Source organism: Neolamprologus brichardi, chromosome 15, assembly GCF_056152115.1.
Source record: "Neolamprologus brichardi isolate AB-2024 chromosome 15, ASM5615211v1, whole genome shotgun sequence".
NCBI lineage: Eukaryota > Metazoa > Chordata > Actinopteri > Cichliformes > Cichlidae > Neolamprologus > Neolamprologus brichardi.
In genome coordinates this window covers 28339858-28361098 of record NC_142118.1, presented here as the reverse complement: position 1 = coordinate 28361098, position 21241 = coordinate 28339858, and the positions used below count along the sequence as shown (strand labels likewise).

General features: G+C 40.4%; 1 protein-coding gene across 1 annotated transcript in view; it reads left to right on the top strand.

The window, feature by feature from the left end:
- Positions 1-19000, top strand: part of cdk19 (cyclin dependent kinase 19) — a 58206-nt gene extending 39206 nt beyond the window's left edge. Inside the window, exons 5-13 of the mRNA XM_006796228.3 lie at positions 5818-5875; positions 7881-8012; positions 9333-9476; positions 9567-9636; positions 9729-9801; positions 10237-10334; positions 10423-10501; positions 13646-13888; positions 15924-19000. Of these exons, the coding sequence (XP_006796291.1) occupies positions 5818-5875; positions 7881-8012; positions 9333-9476; positions 9567-9636; positions 9729-9801; positions 10237-10334; positions 10423-10501; positions 13646-13888; positions 15924-16049 (1023 nt within the window). The 3' untranslated portion in view covers positions 16050-19000. The remainder of the gene's footprint in view (positions 1-5817; positions 5876-7880; positions 8013-9332; positions 9477-9566; positions 9637-9728; positions 9802-10236; positions 10335-10422; positions 10502-13645; positions 13889-15923) is intronic.
- The last annotated feature ends 2241 nt before the right edge of the window (positions 19001-21241 follow it).

The following is a 21241-nucleotide window of genomic DNA, read 5'->3' as shown; positions in this document are numbered from 1 at the left end:
GACGTACAGCTGGAACAGCACGCATTACATGCTCCAGACCCTCATTGAGCAAAAGCGAGTGCTGGGCGTGTCCGAGCACGAACTCCTTGACTATCTCACCGCTCACCAATGGGCTCTTATGGAGACGACTGTTGCCATCCTCGCCCCCTTTGAGGAACTAACTAAAAAAGTGAGCAGCTACGACGCACTAGCCTCTGATGTCATCCCAGCTGTGACTGTGCTAGTGAGACTTCTAAACAGAGAAACAGACGAACAAATTGAAAATTAAATTTTGTTTTTTATAATTATTTATTCTGTAATATGTTGCATACAACATGCTTTTCAGTTTAAATAAATGTTCTTAATTCCAAACTAGTCCCTTGTTTGTTTGTTTTTTGTTAAATTATAGGACTAAAGCTGTTACCTGCAAATTTAAATGATGTTTTTATTAAGTACTTGGTATCAGTATCGGCGAGTACTGAAATGCAAGTACTCGTATTCGTACTCGTTTCCAAAAAAGTGGTATCGGTGCATCCCTAATCTGGGCTGCTAGTAGCATGCAATTAGTTCTGCTGTATTGAAATATGACTGGAAATGATCCAAACATAAGATCATTTCTGATCATATTTCTTTAAAACAGGAGCTCCATGACTGTCTGATTGGTGATGATCGTTGAATGCACACTGATTGAACAAATATCTGCTGTAGGTCAGATGCCCTTTTAGCTTAAGAACTCTACACCACTTTTCTGTGTTCTGGTCTCTGTGGTTTCCAGTAGTTCTTAGTTGTTCTTACCCCCTTTTTCTAATCTTGTACATCCTCAACTCCTGTCCTCACATCTTAGTCCCATCTCAGTGGAGGAGGAAAGGATAAGACATAAGGGGAAAGGAATTGTGACAACAGGGATTTAACAAAAACTTAAAGCAATGTTGGTTAAATATGACATTTGGTACAGCTGGACCATGAAGTGCTCTGTTGTAGCCCAGTTTCAGCTGTGTTTTCTTATCTCGGTTTTAACATTACTACTGGAATTTTTTTTTATACTGAAGGCCTCTTTTAATCAAAATCCCAGAAACATCCTCGTCGGATCATCTGGTTTCCCTTCTCGTTGCGTTGTTACTAGACTGGAGTTAATCACCATTTTAATAAAGCTCACTTTCAAGTGTCAAGTTCTTTTTTTTAAAATTAGATGACCTGAATGTTTTCCTGGACAGGTGTGCATTTCCTCTTATCTAAGTGGTCTAGATGTAAATGATAACATGAGTCAGGCTTGAATTCTCCGAGTTCAGCCTTAATGTCTTATCACCAAACAAATTTCCTCATATTTTCATGAGAGATTTAATCACTGCCTTGCTTCAGCAGTCTGTGTGTTATTAATTCACTCTGTTTACAGGTGATTTGTCAGCTTGAGTAATATCTCATTGTAGCAGCATTGGTGTTAATACAGTGCTTTTTTTCCTCCCCCTTGTATTTTGTGTCACCCTACAACTATTCGAAACGGTTGCCTGGTGCTCCCTAACCCTGGCTGTGCCAGAGGTCCCTTCTGGCTAAATGAGACTTCTTCCTCCCCGCTGTTGCCAAGCACTGCTCGTAGGGGTTGAGTACTCTCACTCCACACACTGTAAACAAACAGCAGCTACTTGAGGAAAAGCAGAACGAGAGTTGAACCAACCAACTGGCTGCGTGAAAGGATGAAGCATGCTTTAATACTACTGCATATTGCACTAATAGCACAAAGGGGCTTCATTATCTGGACAGTTGGTCGTTGATGAGTCCTGTAGGCTGTCACCTTTCTCTTACAGCTTGTTTATCAGCTTGCCCACTCTGTTACGTAAGTGTAAGTTTGGCTCCTGAAGTGGCCTACTTTTTGATACAAAGATGTAAATGATTTTGTAAAAGAGGGCGTCCCTAAGGACTGGGTTTACAGATCCTCTGTGGGGCGGAGAGTGTTTATTTTCCCCTGGCTCCCGATCCATTTATGAAACTGTTCAAATGGAACTGATTAATTTCACTGGCTGCATTTGAGGGGAAATCTTAATTTGGGGGATGTGAAAAGGAATTTGGTGCATGCTTCACTAACTTTGGTGCATATTTCAATCAATTTAGTACATCTCCTTATATCACTGTGGTCTGCTGCTCTTTGAATCAGTCCCTCTTGCACTCATGTTTCTACTTTTCAGCTTTTTCTTCCATTAGACACGTGAACTTATTTATATCAAACTTCATTTTTGCATGCTCATTTTGCATTTTGAAGGCACTGGCACTCACTCAGGTCTTTTACAGAACATTCACGAGGTAAAAAAAAAAGAGTACGTTCAGGCTAGGCATATTAATTCACTTAGGTCTGTTTAGAATTTGAAAGAGGGGCTGAACTCCTCGGGCATTTGAAGAGACGCTTGTCTTTGTGTTTGCCGATCGTGGGGGTGTCATGTTGTGGGCATGAATAGCAGATCTCATTATTAGTGCTGTTTCTATGGCAACAAAATACATTTGCCAGTCAGATCTGAGTCTGCCAAGCCAGAGGGTTCACATTCACTCAAACACCCAGGGAGACAGTTTGACAACAAGCATTACTGCATCCTACTGCACGACAAGGTAAACTTCAAAAACATGGGTCCACTGATATTTTTTGCCCTCTGAGAAAACGTACAGAGGTTTTCCGATGCGTTTTATATTCTCTGGTAATTCAGAGACTTAAAACCACTGTGCTTACAACTGCAAATTATATGCAAGAAGTTGAGTTAGCGAATGGTCTGAAGAGCAGTGAGAAAAATAAATTGGCCTTCATGTGTTGCGTCCTAGATGCTGTGCCGCGAGCCCTGTGGCAAAAGCCTCAACCACACTTCTTCATGCTCCACATTCCTTTCTGAAGAGGAAAACACAGATAACAGCATTCAAAGCTGTTTTAATTACTCATTGTAGCAATGCATCCTGTGACTCTGAAGGGTGTTGTATGCTTTGGTGGCCATTCAGCTTTAGGGGCCTCCTAATTCCACTCTGATCCATCTAATTTTCAGCTGGGGGAGTAAGCAACCTCCGTCAGCCAACAGGCTCAGAAAAATCCAGTGAACACTATAAAATTAACAATTTGTTAATTAAATGTCAACGTTTAGCGTCTAGTTTGCTGTGCTGCAGTAGCTACTGTTATATTTACTAAGTAAAAATGTACTAGGTTAATCTTTCCCTATTTCCCATTCCAGCTATATACTGTTTTCGCAGTGGACCAGTTTCACATGTTGACATCTGAATATGTGTGAGCCAACAGCCTCCTAATTTTCTGTTTGGGAGATGCTTGGCACTGTGTGACATCATAGAGGGGATATCCCTAATATGATCAACAGTGGCACATGGCACTGGGGGCACAGAAGGCCTACTTGCCTGCTGTGGAGGGCAACAAGTGAGTAAGTTGCTTAAAGTGAGTGTAGTCTTAAAGAAAGATAGGCTAGATCAGCTTATTTCAAGCAGAGAATGAACTGAAGGGCCGCACCAAGGCCCAGTATAAGATAACTAGGGATTATTCTGAGCAGTGAATCATGCAAAGCTACTGTAGTAGCCTTTAGTAATAACATCTTTACAAAAATACTTTTTTCCCACTTTTGCCCAAGTGCTTTCTCTGGGCTCTCTTTGTATCATTGTAGGGTCTTTACCTTACAATATAAGGTGCCTTGTGGTGACTGTTGTTGGGATTTGGCGCCAGATATATATATATATATATATATATATATATATAAAAACTGAATCGAATACTCTCTGTGCTGCCCTATCAACAAAGGCAAAAATAAATCTAAAAAAAGGAAGTCAGTGTTCTTGTTCAGTTTGCACTATTTCATCACTTGAAAGTAGTCAGGAGAAGGACTAATCAATTTTGGATCAAACGACTATATCTGTGAAAAACACCACGTCACGTGTTTTTAGTTCTCTTCCACTGTTCATTGTATTTTAATTTAATTTGTTTATGATTTGTTCTTTGCCAAAGTGAACCTTGCAGCACTTTTGTGAGTGACTCACAGTTCTAAAATTTAACATTTGTGGTTAAACGGGTAACATCATCTAAATGAATGCTTCTGACCTACCTAACATCGTTGGTCTAGGACAGGGGTCGGCAACCTGCGGCTCCAGAGCCGCATGCGGCTCTTTAGTCCTTATACTGCGGCTCCGCGTGGTTTGGGAAAATAAATTAGTATTTAGCTGAAGTGTATTTTATTTGTGTTTAGTTCTTTTTTTTTAAACTTGTAGTTCTAAATTGGAAGATTATTGTGATATTGAAATATAAAAATAAAATTATATTCTATTATTTTTTCATCGCTCAAAATAAGCGTCACACTCGCGGAAGCCGGTATACCCGCCGAAACGCCGTGCATTTATCGAGACTTTCAACCCCAGGTAGGCCAATTATGGATCTTCGGATCCACATTATGTCAGCAGCTATTCTCCACCATGAACTATGTTAAAGACAAACACCGCTCACGCCTGACAGATGACAGCTTACAGTCCTGCGTAAACTGACTTCGTACAGCCCCGATTTGCAGACGCTGTGCGCAGAGGTTCGGGACCATAAGTCTTATTGTAAACATATCACGGCAGACCGACGATGTTTGCATGAACACGCTTTTCAGCATCTCTTTATTGACCACTTTTCACACACGGTTGCTGTACGCATACAGCCGGCTGTAGCTTTTCACCTCACAGCCCGACATACATCACCAACAACACAACAGCACAGATGGCGCAGACGTAAAGGCAGCGAGGCGTGATTGCGGGTGTGGCTCAGGTGCGTCCGCCCCCCTGCAGCAGCGCTGCAGACCACGCCCCACCGCACGCATTAACCTGGTAAAATACATATTTAGGCAGAATTTTGCAAATATCTACTTTTAATTTTTCAGCAGCATAGTGCTTTTTTATTTTTTAAAAGTCAGGTCAAGGCTCCAACAGCCCAAAGGCGATATAAGGGTGGTGGCTGAGAACAGTTTTTGTTTGCTACATGGATCATTTTAGTGCAGGTTGGTGTCTTTCCTTTTGTTATATTTCTTTAAGAGTTCAAAATGTGTTGATTACATAAATAAAATGTAATTTTCTCTGTAGCACTTCATGGATTTCATAAGCAACACACCTTAGTTGTTCACACAAAGCATAAAGGTAAAAAACAATATATACAGTGTTATCTTCATTTTAGATGTCAAAAAGTATTTGCGGCTCCGAGTGTTTTCTTTTGCGTGGAAACCGGGTCCAAATGACTCTTTGGGTGTAAAAGGTTGCAGACCCCTGGTCTAGGATGTTTTTTAAGGTTTGGACCTAAAAACTAATAAGAACTCAACCTGTTCTCTTGTTATTGTGAAATGTACTCAGCCTAACAACTAATATAGGATTTTAAAGACCAATATCAATTGGGTGATTTGAAAAGCCACAGCATGTGCTGGGCTATGGCTTGTGTCCACATAAGTGGCGGCAGTCAGCTTAGTTGGCTAATAAAGCTTTTACTTCTTGGAACTTGTGGTTACAGTTTCTCTCTGGAAACCAGATGAACACACCCAGCTGCTTGAGCGTGTTTGACTCCATTCCTGGGTGTATGATCAGTTGGCTTAAGTGCACTCCCGCAAAATGGCTCACTGACATAGTCATGTGGTTGTGTGCTTCAGTACAAAAACAGGACAGTCAATAACCACTCAACATGTTTCTGCAAAGGGAACCACTGATACTGTAATACCACGGGTATTCTGAATGTATTATCAGTCCAACTGTGTGTTAGAACCATTTACATTTATTGTACTTCCAAGTTAAAAACAGAGTGATTTGTAGTATATGCAACACCTCGTAATGTTCTGTCTCTTTCTCCCACAGAAACCAGCTAACATCCTGGTGATGGGGGAAGGCCCCGAACGAGGAAGAGTTAAAATTGGTAAAGTAAATTTAAAAAAACATCATTTAAACTGCTGGACTGATTTGAAACTTACACAACCTTTAGGTACTTGTGTCAGCACGAAAGTGGATCAATTAGGTTGTTGACGTGTTTGATTGTCTGATAGCTACAACGTTTAACCTTGTCCAGAGAGGCAGACAGGAAGCTCAAATCAGTCCTGTTGCATAAGCCAGCTGGCCAGGAGAGTGTTGAAGGGTAATGCTGCATTGCTGGCATCTATTTTTAAACCCCGTACTCCCAGTAATAGCATAGAGTGTTGTTCCAGTGCAGCCAGAGTCTTTGCAACTGGTGCTGGTAAAGGTTTTACTTGAATGAAAGCCACAAGGCTGCTGTGGTTTAATAAATATGTTTAATATCTTAATAGTTACATGGAGCAGAATGTTCATTTTATTCATTTCCAACTTTCATTCATTCATTTTTTTAGGAGAATGTGAACTATCAGAAATCACATTCATTATAATTGTATTTGAATGCACGTTGGTTAAGCGAACAACTTTTTCAGCCTTACTTGTTCCTGTAGATATTGCTTTACAGTCAGTGTTGTATTTTCTGTGAACGTTTCATTATGAATCATCATCATCATTAGTATCATTAGTAGGCGGATGCAAAGCTCTGTACAAGGCTCATCCAAGAACAGTGTCAGTGACAAGTTTTACTTTTAATTCTAATTAACATTTTAATTATATTCAGTAAGACCTGAATCTGGCAACTGAGCGCATTATTCATCAGGATCTCACCTCACTCAATCTATGACCTCAGAGTTTACTGAGGTCAGCTGAGAGGTGTTTTCCCATCAACTTCTTTGTACAACCAACCAGTTGCCCCTTACTGGCCATTACAAAAAATGCAGATTTAAAGGATTACTGTATAGGCTTTCCATTTTCAGACTCAGATGCTACCCCCATCTTATACATACAGTCTGTGATCAGTTCTATGATCAGTACAATGCATCTTTAAAGTCATTTAAAAAAACAGTGAAATGTCCAATTAGCATTTTCCAATATTAGCATATTTATTTAATTTGGCACAATAAGACTACCCATCTGTGTTATCCATATAAGACTATAATCCCACTTCTGTAGATCCCAGAAATGTGACTTGAAAAACAAAAAACAAAACAGTGTCACATTTTCTTCTTCTCATGCTGTTGCCATTTAAACACGACTAATTTGATAAGGATGGATTTACGTTCCATATTACTCAGTGCACTCATTATTGTGGTGCTTGATTATCCTTACTGTAAGTTTTCTCTGATGTAACTCAAACCAACAGAATGCTGGTGTTTTGAAACTAATCACATTTGACTGAGAAGCCAAGGACACTGCACACTCATAGTGGTAGTGAAGCATATCTTGCTTAATGGTGTGCTCCATTCGAAGTGGGAAGTCGGAATTCCAATTTGCAATAGCAGTCCTTCCAATCCCAACTCCACAATCCAAAATGACAGCAGCAACAGCAGGAAAACTTGTAATCTCTGCAGCCACTGGTGTGTGTTTGTGACTGGCTATTTAAAAGCCATACACAGACCACTGACCAGGTTCTAGTGGAGCTGTACCTTATTCTGCTGTCTGTTAGAAAGACACAGGAAGAGAATCTGTTTGTGCCAGTTTCCTGTTAATCTTTACTAGAATAAGGCAGAGTTAAATATTTATGTGTAACTTTTATGTTTTCTGTTAAGGTACTTTTTTACGAGTGGGAAATTGATCTATTTCTCACATTACCATTTTAGCAAGGGATTTTTTTGCTAAAAGGAAAGAATACTGTCTTTTCATGCTAAGTAGAACAGATGTGGTTTGACATTAAAAGCCTGCCTTGTTCAACTTTACAGTTGTGGAAGTTTCATATTTAGTTGCGGTGTGAGAGACGCCCGAGGTTCTGTCTAGAACCCGTGGCTCTGACAGCAGCCTTGAACATGCATTCGTATCTCTATCTGATAATGCCTTTGTTTGCTAACTGGGTATATCTTCTTTCGCACCTTGGGTAGCTGACATGGGTTTCGCCAGACTCTTCAACTCTCCGCTGAAGCCGCTGGCGGACCTTGACCCCGTGGTAGTGACGTTCTGGTACAGGGCCCCGGAGCTGCTGCTGGGGGCCCGGCACTACACCAAAGCTATTGGTGAGTCACACAGATGAAAAAAACGTAACGCTCTGCACCAAGGCAGGACTTTGATCCCTGGCTGTTTGCTTAACTGCATCATGTTTGTGTTAGTTGACAGAATTAGCTGTGATTTTAGAAGCAGGGTCTCTTGGTTTACATGCACAGCTGATAAGTTCAAAGTACTCATGTGATCCATGGACATCATCAGAATAAATCAATCGTGGAGCACATGTTCCATTATAATCTTAGTATCTTACATCTTCCCACGTCAGTCCATTGAATGGAAGTCAACTTAGGCTGTTAGCAATGACTCACCATTGCATTGTATTCACATCATGTAACATGTAAGTGTCTTGACATACAAAAACAAAACACTTAATTCAAACAAGTTTAAAAGAGGAGCCAACAACTCTCCCTAGTCGGGCTTTGAAAATACATAATAAATAATGCAGTACAACAAGGAAATGGAAAAAAAAACAAACAAAAAACAGACATGCACCAATCAGTTGGCCAGAGTATAGAATCAGCCGATTTTCCAGCTTTCTCCGCCCTGTGTGGTGACCGGCCGGTCAGCCTCACGTGTGTCCGATTATGAGGCGGCCCATTTCACGCATGCACAAAACGTGCAGGGCAGCGCAAGCAAATAGATGCACTCCACTGTGTCACAGCCACTGTGGAGGATCCTCACCGTGAGTGTAAAAGTTCTCCAAAGTAGCGACCACCATGAAAATGTTTGTGACGAAAAGACAGATGCTTAAATCATCCAGCTGACATTTTCTAATTTCAGGCAACGTGGCTAAAATTATGACGATGAGTGAAAAAGAGAAAACTGTCGATATTTGGTTATCTAGTGAAGTTATAAACACACTGGAAAAATGATGCGTGTAACTGACATTTCTTTTTCTTTTGTTTGGAAAGGTAACATGCCAGGTAGAGCTGAGCGTACAGCAGCCTGTGTTCATTACATTTTTGCACCTCTTTCCAGTAGCAGGACACTTTATTTTCAGTTGTTTCAGTGAGAGAAACTACAGTTGTTTAGTTTCAGTTGTGTATGCTGTCAGTTCTAATAATGAGGAAAAAAACAGAATTGGTAAGAAATTTTGTTTAGGTAGGTCACGCTTACAGAGGAATGCAGAATCTACTCACAGGTTGATTCTGTTCATCTGGACGTAGCATTTTCAATGCAGGTAGTTAAGCAGTAACAAGTAACACTAACATCAATATTCCAGCAGAAAAAAAATGACTTCCTGTAATCCAGGAAGATTTAGCCATTGTAGCTAGTGTATCTCCACAATAATGAGACTAAGTGTTGTCTGTTTACATGTGTGCGTGTCTCAGACATCTGGGCGATTGGCTGCATCTTTGCGGAGCTGCTAACATCGGAGCCCATCTTTCACTGTCGCCAGGAAGACATCAAGACCAGTAACCCATTCCATCACGACCAGCTGGACAGGATATTTAGTGTCATGGGTTTCCCTGCAGGTCTGCACACACACACACACACATATACAAGAGATTGTTTAGTGTATCGATAAAAGTGTTAACTTAGTCACGTGCTTGTGTCTTTCACAGATAAAGACTGGGAAGACATCAGGAAGATGCCAGAGTACCCCACACTGCAAAAAGACTTCAGGAGGACGACGTGGGTGGCCGCTCTAATGACCTCTCTATAATCGGGGAGCTTGTAGACTTGTAAATGAAATATCACATATGCTGTCATTTGTCATCCAACAGGTATGCAAACAGCAGCTTAATCAAATACATGGAGAAGCATAAAGTGAAACCAGACAGCAAGGTGTTCTTGTTGGTAAGTGCACACACACACACATATATCTTAGTTCAGTTACTTTAGAGGCATTATGTCCATTTCCTGGTGACCAACCCTAACTGTAACTGCTAACTAATTAACCATTAAACTCACCTTAAAAGTAATAAACTTTAAAGGGTCATGGACTGGGCTGTTATTCCCCAAATGAGGTGCAGGTGCACACAGTATAACTATGTAAACACGTATACTAATACTATTAATACTTAATAAAATAGTCTTATTTTGAAAGTCCACTAATCAGGAAGCCCTGGCCCCACCTTTTTTTTGTATTTTCCTATTGTACACTGATCAGGTGTGTGTGTGTGTGTGTGTGTGTGTGTTTGTGTGTGTGTGTGTGTTTGTGTGTGTGTGTGTGTGTGTGTGTGTGTGTGTGTGTGTGTGGATCTTGTAACCATGCTTATTTTTTGCCTTCAGCTCCAAAAGCTCCTCACAATGGACCCGACTAAAAGAATCACATCAGAGCAGGCGCTGCAGGACCCGTACTTCCTAGAGGACCCATTACCAACCACTGAGTGAGCCTTAGTAAACTTTTGCAAACTTTATTCAACACAGTGTTTCGTGTTGGTGCTTCAATCACTAATGTCATCTGTTTTCTTCTAGTGTGTTTGCTGGCTGTCAGATCCCCTACCCCAAACGAGAATTTCTTAATGAAGACGAGCCAGAGGAGAAAACAGAAAAGGTAAGTGTTATCCAGTTATCCTGTGCCTTAGACTGTAAGGCAGTCTAGCCGCTGCCTTACAGATAACTTCACTGGCGGCGAATGCAGCTTTTAGGTTATCGCTAATAGTTACATGGCTACATTAACACCTCAGAAACATCCTCATAAAGATTGGGATGTCAGTCTTTGAGATGCTTTGTTGTGCTACTGTTCATGTGCTAAGCTGTTAGTGAGAGAAAGAGCTGTGTCCCCGCCTGTCTGCAGCAGTGCTGTGCGAAGCTGCGTGTGAAGACGGCACGGTTTGTGGCACTGCTAATGTGCGAATACCTAAGCTGATATTAATGTTCAGCACTAGAGTATAGATATTTGGACAACCCTTCTTGGTATATATACTGCCTGCAGTATCTGCATGGTTAAAAAAATACAAGTACCGTCACATTTTCAGAAACTAAAACATCGATCGGTATTGTGTCAGTTCACTTAACGTCCCATCTTAAGTCATCAATGGGGGCTAATGTGGCAGTTTTTGGTGTATTTTATGGGTTAATGCGCACCTCACAAAGTCTTGCATTTATTTTTCAGGCTTTTTCTGTAGAAATTTTGGGGACTGTTGAATTGAAAAAGTCTTAATGTACAGCTTTTCACTAGTGGATTGTACTTTTGCTATTCCAAGTGGTAGCTCCAAATGTGTCCAGGCACTCTCCCTTTCAGCCATAAAGAACAGATATTGTTATCTACTGGAGTGATATGAGGTTATAGTACTACTGGTTCTTAGAAAGCAGCATCTTAGTTGAGTCAACGGTGTCCCTTGAGTTATTTTTACAGAGTAATAACTCAGTGCAGGCATTTAGCGGCGACTTTGCCAGAGGCAGGGACACACTGTACATGGTGTACAGTGTGCATGAGGAGGCTGACCGTCCTGGCCCTCTGTATTTCATTGTTGCTTTGCATGCAGCTTAAAAAGCGCAGCCTTTTTTCAAAGGTGCTAAGATTAAGATAAGATTTTTGTTGTGAAATCTAATGAGAGAGTGAGCACTGAGGCAGAGGCCGATGGCTCCATGTGACCGCTGTTCCTACATCATATTGGTAGCTGCTGGCTGGAAAACATCTGAGCTTTACACCATAGAACAGAGTGTTTGAGGAGCTCGGCTTGCACTGTTTTGGTTGGACTTCCTGTCAGCATAAAGTGTGGACATGCACAATCAATAATAGACAACATAAACAAAATAATTTGGCTGCTCCAAATCAGTACAACACCCAAACTGCTGATTGCAGACTGAAGTGAAAGCTGCTGATTTTTTGAAATTACATGCAGGATTACGCATCATGCTGTACATTCATACTAAAATACACTAGTCACTATATCTGCCATTATATTGACTAAATGCAGTTTTTCAGATATTTTTGATCCACCATCTTTCATCCTCGCCTGATGAGGCGTGATCTTGCACAGCGCTCCAGACCGAGGATGACTGAATATTATTTTATATTTCTTCCATTTAAAGAAATCGCACCAACAGTTATCATTGTCTCACCAAGCTTCTTGGTGACAGCCTTGTGCAAGTCTGATATCTTTGCTTTGCTCTTGTTCATGGTGGCAGAGAAGCTGGAATGGAAGACATTGATTCTGTGGACACACGGGGACATGTGCAATGTACGGGAAGTCCTGCTGGGTTGTAGGGGATCAAATACTTATTTCACTCAGGGAAATGTAAATGTAATCAGCTTCTAGCTTTTCTGGATTTTTGGTTGATATTCTGTCTCTGTTAAAATGAAATAACCATAAAAATTAGAGGCTGTTTGTTTGTTTGTAAGTGAGCAAACTGACAAATTCAGCCCACTGTAAGTGGATCATGGGATGTTTTTCTTTTCTTTTTTCAAAGAAAAGTACTTGTTGCTTGATTTACCAAGGTTTGTGGCGCAGAATTTCTGCTTGTCTTAATTGTGCTTGATGGTGTTTTAAGAGGTGTCATTTATTTGGGTTGAAAGGAGGAAAGATAATTGTGCCGTTGGATGGGTCACAGCTTTGAGTGCAGTGCCAAACTTTGGCTGTGTCCTACAACTCTTCACTGGGTCCCTGCTCTGAATGATTTCATGGTCTTATGCTGTCTCTGGAAAGAAACCTGTGCCTACGCTCATTATTCACTTTCTCACTGTAGCTCATATGCTTGTAATCTGCCGTGTTCTTTGTAGAATGCTGGTCATTGTTGATGTGACCGCCTTCATTTTTGTATACAAACAAGCAGATTGTTAGGGGATCGCCTCAGAACTTTCCACTCCCATCAGCGCATTTTTGCGACTGTGGCATCATGCTAATTTGTCCCACTTAGTAAGTGTGACCCTAAAAGCCCCGTGGTGGTTTGAAGGTCAACATACTGCACACTTAAGTCCTGAATTGTAGCCATAAACTGATAAATTCACAACTGTGTCAAAATTTTACACCAAATTTCAATTTTTTGACTAAATTTTAAACCACATAATGAGCCAGAACGTAATGAATGTTTGCATCAGAAACTGGCTGCAGATTTCTGTGAACCATATTTAATAATCACCTGAGGATGGACTGAAATGTTCACACAGGGTGTCTCATTCCCTCAGCATCAACATCCAAGGGCCATTTGGGGCATCTCTGGGGTATGGCTGCTGGCAGAAACCATAACAATGATTTTGGTCCGTCATTGCAGTCTCGATTTTTGAACTTGAAACCAGACTTAGGGCTTTAGGGCCTGAGCCAGCAGCATAAATGGGCAACAGATTCTCAAAACATGGAAATAGATATGTAATAGCTGCTTTATTAACAATATAGACAGACAGACAATATGTGCTATCCTTACTGTCTCATCCTCAGATGAGTCAGTATAAGTTTCCTTCCTTCCTTAGGCTCATTAGGTTAACATTTCTTGTGGTCTACTTACGTTTTTTTATGCGTCCTTAAAACTCTAAACTCATGTTGTTGAGCTGCATTTCAATCCAGTCATCTGAGCGGGAAAGTGGGTCACAGATGCAGAAAAGAACAACCTACAGCTAAAAATAGAGCGAAATCTTGGTTTCTTGTTTTCAGCAAGAACCCGAGATCATTCCACACACTTGCTTTTAGCCACAGCGTCTCTCTTTCTCCACTCCATAAATCCCGACCTACTTTCAGCTTTGTGTGTCTTTGTGCAGAACCAGACCCAGCAGCACCAGCAGACAACTGGCCAGGCTCAGGCCCAGAACCAGCAGCAGACAGCAGCCCAGCAGGCCCCCTCCCAGCAGAGCTCTGCTCAAACCAACGGCACCGCCGGAGCAACGGGGGCCACCACTGCAGCGCTACAGCACGGTCAGGACCAGGGGCCACCCAACAAGAAACCTCGGATTGGACCCTCTGGAGCCTCCTCAGGCACTGGGGTGCTACAGTCAGATTACCAGGTCAGTACAATATTATAGAACAAACACCAACACCAACATTTTCTGGTGAAACTCTTCATTTGTCTGTACTTTAAAACTCTATTAAATGAATGGTAAATGGCCTGTATTTGTCCCTAAGGACCCCAAAGCGCTTTACACATCCAGTCATCCACCCATTCACACATTGGTGATGGCAGCTACATTGTAGCCACAGCCACCCTGGGGCGCACTGACAGAGGCGAGGCTGCCGAACACTGGCGCCACCGGGCCCTCTGACCACCACCAGTAGGCAACGGGTGAAGTGTCTTGCCCAAGGACACAACGACTGAGACTCTCCGAGCCAGGGCTCAAACCGCAACCTTCCGATTACAAGGCAAATGGCCAACTCTTGAGCCACGATCGCCCGAGAAATGAGTCCATTATAATCATCTCCTGCTCCAGACTTTCATTCTTGGACTCTATTAGTTGCATGAGTAGCTGTGCATGAGTTCCAAGTTCTCCTTTGTAGTGTTATTCTGGCACAGACGTGAGTTTATCATCTGACTGAAACAAGCTGTTTTAGCTGTCTTCCTCGTCCCTTCAAACTAACTGTGTCCTGATTGAGTGCAGCTTCTGTGCTCATAGTACCTGAACCCTGAAACGATCATAAAAAACTGTCTTAAACCTAGTGTTTAGAGCAGGTTGAAGGCTTGTTTAATATGAACATCCCTCAGTGTAACAGTATATGTGAAGAAAAATATATATAAAAGCATAAAAGGTCGACCACAGCAGGATGTACCATTCCAGCACTGAAAATGAGACACTCCAAACTCCTGTTCTAGTTCAGTTTGATTGCAAGTACGTGCTTTAAGAAACTAACATGATCTTCAGAAGGAAAAAACCTGCGTTAGGTAGTCAGGATAGGGAAATCTAAACGTATTAAGACATGAACCAACATGTTGTTGGGCTGAGAATGCTTACATAGTGCTGCAGGCTAAAAAATGTATACCCAAACACTCAGATACCAGACAACAACAAGATGTTGTTTAAATGATAAGGACTGTACAGAGCTGATATCAAATCACAATGGAGCCTGTGAGCTTTTGTTTTCTGCTCAGGCGCCTCCTGTATCGCCGGCTCAGCTCTTATCACGAGGCCAAAGAGACGACAGCTCTCGGCCTGTGATGAAGTGAAGCTGGATACCAAAGTTTGGCATATGACATATTTTGACTTTCAAGGAGGAGAACCCGACTGCTGCAGAAAATAAATGTGATCAGCGACTAATCAGCAACGTATGGGGTTAGCTCAGGTTTGAGCGTTACATGACCACAGGAGCAGGGAGATCATGTGTCAGTACTTAACAGAGCACGGTGTGATCTAAGTGACCGCTTTGACCTCTCCTGCTTCTGTATCAGCGAGGCACACAAGTATATTGCATACAGAGATATGCCTAGTTGCAAGTGACACAGCTGGTGGCTGTCAGGCCTCAGTTGATGTATAAATAAACTGTTGCAGTGGTCAGACACATCACGAGTGTGGCTATAGCTGCTACTGTCAGTGTGTGTGGTGTCCTACTTTTTCCCTTTATTGATTTCTATACACATATATTCCACCATGCACCACCCACCGATCATTTCCCTAATCTGGAACAGTGTAGCCAAGAACTCACAACTGTGGTATGGAGGCATGCAAACAGTTGAGGTCTCAGATTCTCAAAGCAATATCCAGATCGTTGAAATTTCAACACCAGTACTTTTTACAGTCCATGTCTCCGAGCGTGTAAATGAGGCTTTTTTTTTTCATTACTAGTGAAATAATCCCAGAGCCACTGAACACACAGGGAAATATCATAATCCCAATTTTTTTGAAATCCGTGTGGAAAACAGCTTATGAGGAAAGGTTAATTAGCTGCAGACAACTGAATCTGGAAGGAAGTGGCGCTCATTAGCGCAATGTCTGGATGTAGCCTTAAAAACACAATATGTGCCTGCACACCTCCAGAGTCACTGTTTGAATGTTTGCTGATAAGAAGTCTGGTGATTTAGCGGCTGCGTCTCCACTTCTCTCTCTCTTTCAGCACTCTGGCTCCCGCCTTGGTTACCAAAGCAATGTCCAAGGTTCCACTCAACCCCAGAGCACCATGGGATACTCATCATCAACCCAGCAGAGCTCCCAGTACTCCCACCAGACCCACCGTTACTGAGGATCCTTGTCACTCCCTAACCAGCAGAGGAGTCAAGCTCCTCCTTGTCTTCAGCCAACCCTCAACAACCTCAGCTCCATGGCTCCCGTGTCCCGGTTGGACCCTTGTCCCTGCATTACATCATTCCAACTCCAGCCATCCTTCTTTTCAAACTGCCCTCACCTTTGACCTTTCGCCCGACAGCCTTCAGCGGCACTGTAACATGAAGGCTGATGAACATAGGAACCAAACGAAATCCAATGAGAAAACAAATTCTGCCTCATCGGCGCGTTCAAACACTTTTAAATCAACTGGGAAAAAAAAGGTGTAAGATAGATGTCAAGGCGTCTCACACACAGACTCAGAACCGTGGCACTTACAAACACAACGTTCCTCACCAGGAAGAATTGCAGCTGTGTTCAAGTATATTATATAGCACCTTTTTCTATTTGAGTTTTTTTCTCCTGCTCGTTTGCTAGACTTTTCAAGTTTAACTTGATAGTTGATGTCATTATAAATATTGTTACATCCAGAAGCGATCAGATGTGAGGCAACTTAAAAGGAAAAGCCCTTTACTGTCATCTCTAGTGTATTATTATTACGGATAATCAAATGACAATAAGCTAAAGTTTGAGCTAAACCCAACCTTTTAAGAAAAAAGTTTCTACAAAGAAAAAAAACTCTGCTTTTAAGCTGATGTCATTGCAGGGAAATATAAAAAACATTAACTTAAATCTTGATATTATAGGGTTTCTATATTTAGAAGTGTTTATCTAGATTTGGATTTGGAATGTAAGAAAAGCAGTTGTCTTTTTACAGCTTCTGTATAATGTGATCACGCCATCACTTTTAGAAGTAAGAACCATTTAACAGCTGAGCTTTGTTTCCTGTGATGGCAGCGTCTTCGGGAGGTTTTGACACCTCTTGTTGGTGGCCGGCAGCTCCGGAGTGTGTTCTTGTTCGCTGGTTTTCACTTTGCTGTGACACCTGTGTTATTTTGGACCCTTGAAACATTTAAGGTTTCTGAAGATGCGCATAATCGTACAGGGCAGCTAAACAGTACGCTCCCCCCCTCCGACATATGCTTCTTGAGACTGTTACTGCCTGATGTCAGATTGTTTTTTTTAAGGTTTTATTGTTATCTCTGTTGTCCCGTGGGCGTGTATGAGCGTGTGCACGTGTGTGTGTGTGTACAGTATGTTTTTTATGCATGTTGTTTATCCTTTTACTTACTAGAACTGCACTGACCACTGAACCGATCTGCAAAGAGCTGGAACAAATGTGAGGCTCGCCCTCTTCCACTTCACCCTTGCGGTGCGACACTGAGTAGGCAGGTAGAGACTGGGGTACATTCAAAGACAATGGGTGCTTTCTTTAGTACATGCATGGAGGTATGAGCAACTTATTTACATTTTTATATCCAGTGTATACAACCCGTTGTATGTCTGAGTTCATTTTGAATTAATGAATTAACTTGAAATGAATCAAGTGAAATGAAGGACATTTAATAAGTGCTACAATTGAAGAAGCTGTGAGGGAAACACTCTGGTTTCTCGCTGAGACTTAAATGACCAGGTTGATATGCCCACTCCCACCCTCTGTGTTCTGACTAGTAGTTCTCTAGTCAGAACACAGTGTTGAATATAGTATATATGTCAATTAAATAAGTTATGTAGAGTATAACACTCCCAGGGTTGCCGTACTCCTGTTCCCTGTGCAGGAATTGCCTTTTTTAAATATCGTTATGAATAAGGGACAGCAAAACTGTTGGGTCAAATATGAATGTCAATCTCAATGGAGCCTGTGTCTGTACTGAGACACCCTCCAGTCATTTGGCACCCCTTCACCCAAGTTCTGACTGGTGTTTTTGACAACGCTTTTCATCCTAGTCAAATCAATGTATGTTGCTCTGTGCAACCTGAGTCTATCATGTGGGTGGTACCAAGCCAAGTTGTGAGACAGGAATGCCTTTCAGTGCTAGAAATTCAGCAAAATTGTTCTTCCGAAATGTAGAAAGTGAAAAAGTCACAATAAATGTATTACATTGTTAGTAGCACAACCTGCCAACTACTATTATTATCACTATATTACTATTATAATCAATATAATTCCCAACATTGCCTGTATCTTTAGTGTAGAGCCATTCCTGGTAGCTAATTAGCTTAGTCTAGCATAAATCCTGGAAACACTAAAGGAGCTAGCATGGGGCTATTAGAGGATAACAGCTTTTCTTAAGCTCATGGGTTTTGTTTTTTAAAGCTAATGATGTTATATGTGGACATTTTAATACGTTTACTATTTATTTTTTTAAACGACTTCTCAGAACAACTTATCTGTATGACACTTTAAACTTCAGTGTTTTGTGTAGGTCAAACTAGTGATGTATAACATGCTAACTTATGAGCTAAAATGTGCTTGTAGCCTGTAATAAATAAATAAATAAATACAATAATACTAATAATAAAAATAAAATAAAAAAAAGATCCAGGCTAGTTGTTTTCCCCTATTTCCAGTCTTTATGCTAAGCTAAACTGATGGGCTGCTAGTAACATTTTTAAATTTTGCTGCAGACATGAGTGTGATATCAGTATTTTTATCTAACTCTTGGTAATGAGCAAAACATAATGGCTGCATTACCACAAAAATGTTTTTCTTCCTTAAGCACAAAGTCTTCTTTTTCAAGTAATTTTTCATTACATTTCAGAAGATCATATTGATCATATCTTATTTTTTTTAAACACAAACCAATTTGTCTTCAGTATTTTTGAAAATCTGATTTTTTATATGGGGATTTTCCTGTTCAGAATTTCTTTCAGGTGTTTACAGAAAAGTTATTAGGGATCTGTTCACATACAAAATTGTCTTTGAGGCTGTTTTTCACTGTTAGAAGTGGCAATGCGCAGCATGGACTAGTTAAAATTATTATGCAGATTATTATCTGCACCACAATATATTGTTAAAAAATAAATAAAACAATGCTACCTACACAGTATGTAACACTATGAACTAGTTCATATAGTATGTTTACCTTTGATACTTACAGTAAACTTTGCTAAAAGCATTTCTAGTATTAATTTTACGGGTTATAATACTAACAATACAACAGTAAGAGCAAGTCTTCTCTTTTCATATCCTCTATCCTCTACCCTATTCACAACTTGCTCCATCATGAATGACCACCCTGCATGCTGTGTTAAAGAATGCACCCAGTTATTTGACTAACTGCATTTGCCCCCATACAGAGGAAAAGGGACATTGTGTTTATTGCGTGTGTGACCTGCAGTTTGATTAGGAAACACTGACACCTTGTGGCTGGAAAGAGAACTGGACCTCTGTCCTTATCAAAGCTGTAATAATGCAAATAGATAATGGTGTTGGGGATTTTTTTATTAATCAGAACATGTAAGATATGTGTGTATAATGAAAATAATTGTATTTCTGTGTCCAGTTATGGTTCACTGATGCTTAAAAGTACCCACCCGCGTTACATTAGTAACATCATTAGAATTTTACCACTGAATAGAACTTTTCTAAGGCTTTATGTTTCATGCATTGATACTAACCGCATATAGGTGGGTTGATGTTATGGATTTGGAGTCACTTCCATTGAAATAGTCTTAGTTTTGCTTATTTTGTTCTGCTAAATTATGCTTATTTAAAGCTGGATGGATCTTGTAACAGGATTCATGTCAAATTTTGACCTAAAATATGTTTGAAATCATGTTTTAAAAAAATATTGTTGATTCTTAAACAAGAGAAAGTCCTTTCTAGTGTTTGGTTAGTGTTAGGTTTGTCACAGTTTTAGTCAGAATTGTCCACAATGTGAAAAAAGTTTGAAAATTTACTGCTGGATTTTTCATTTAAGACAGGACATACATAATCTGAGTGTGTGGTCGTTTCTGTAAATGGTCACCATCTACATTTTTAGTGCATACATTGTCTGATGAGATGAGATATGGATATGGATACTATTTAAAATCAAACCTTTTTTTTCAAAATTCAAAAATATAATGTCAGTTAATGTCCCACAGGTCTTAGAGTTTTAGAGGTTTTATGGACTGTTGCCCATTTGGCACAATATCTTTAGTTTCTGAAGAATGTGAGCATGCTAAATAGACCAAAATCCATAAAACAGCTGTATTAACCTAACCCTACCCCTAACCAGAAAGACCCAGGTTAATTTTTTTCAATTAAAAAATATAGTAATTAGATTCAGATAACTTTGTTTATTATAGTATTTAGTTTTATTTTATTTATTTAGTTTATTCTAAACTGCATTTATTAAAATTATGTAAATGTGTGGAAAAACTGCAAATTTAGTTTGTGGGGTTTTTTCCCACAGCCATTTTTAAAAACAAGCTGCTCAGAGCATGTGTGTCCTGTTTCTAAAGCCCATAGAAAAATCTCCCAGTTATGCCTTTTTTTTCTTCATATTAAGCGATTCTGAACTGTTCAGTGTTTGCGTGACACAAAGGCAGGATCCTTTATGTTTTAAACTCATTTAAAGCTGCAGTAATTGATTTTTTTGGTCTCTTGGGGCAGGAGGACATAAAGCAACATGTAACACCTCCCTATGAATCTTTCAAGAAATTTGCAAGGTGATTAGATGAGCAAAATGTCTTTCACCTCCCAAACCATGTCTGTGGAGAGTGTAGTAGCTGAAAAACCATAACAAGCAGCAGTCTGAGGAGCTTGGAAAGCTAGCAGTCAGTCAGCATGTCAATGGTTACACCTTCCTGTTGCCAGGCTAGTAAGAAAAATGTGCACATAAAAGGCACACTGGCATTAGTGTTGCTGAGTTGCTTTTGCTGCATGTTAAAAAAATGGACATGTTGCCATTCCTTGGTAACTAACATGGAGAAAAACATGCAAGCAGCCTTTAATTTCTTTATGTACTGGCGCTAGCTGGTACTAAACAGCTTATGATGAGGTTTTTTTTTTTAAATGAAAATAAATCAAAACAGTTCAAAGGTCTTTGAGTATTCCATAAAACTGTTTATAATTCTTTCTGGATCCATCACTTTGTGGCCCCTTTAATGGGACGCATGGTCATTGAAGCTTTTGCTTATCTAAAAATCTTGATTATTGCAGCTTTAAAGAGAAACTTAAAGGAATGCACCTGTACCTAAAATGTCCAGATGAAGTAGCTTTTTGCACTCTGTGTCTTTAGTTCATCTTTATTTCTACTGTTTTCTGACAGACTGGCAGACAGA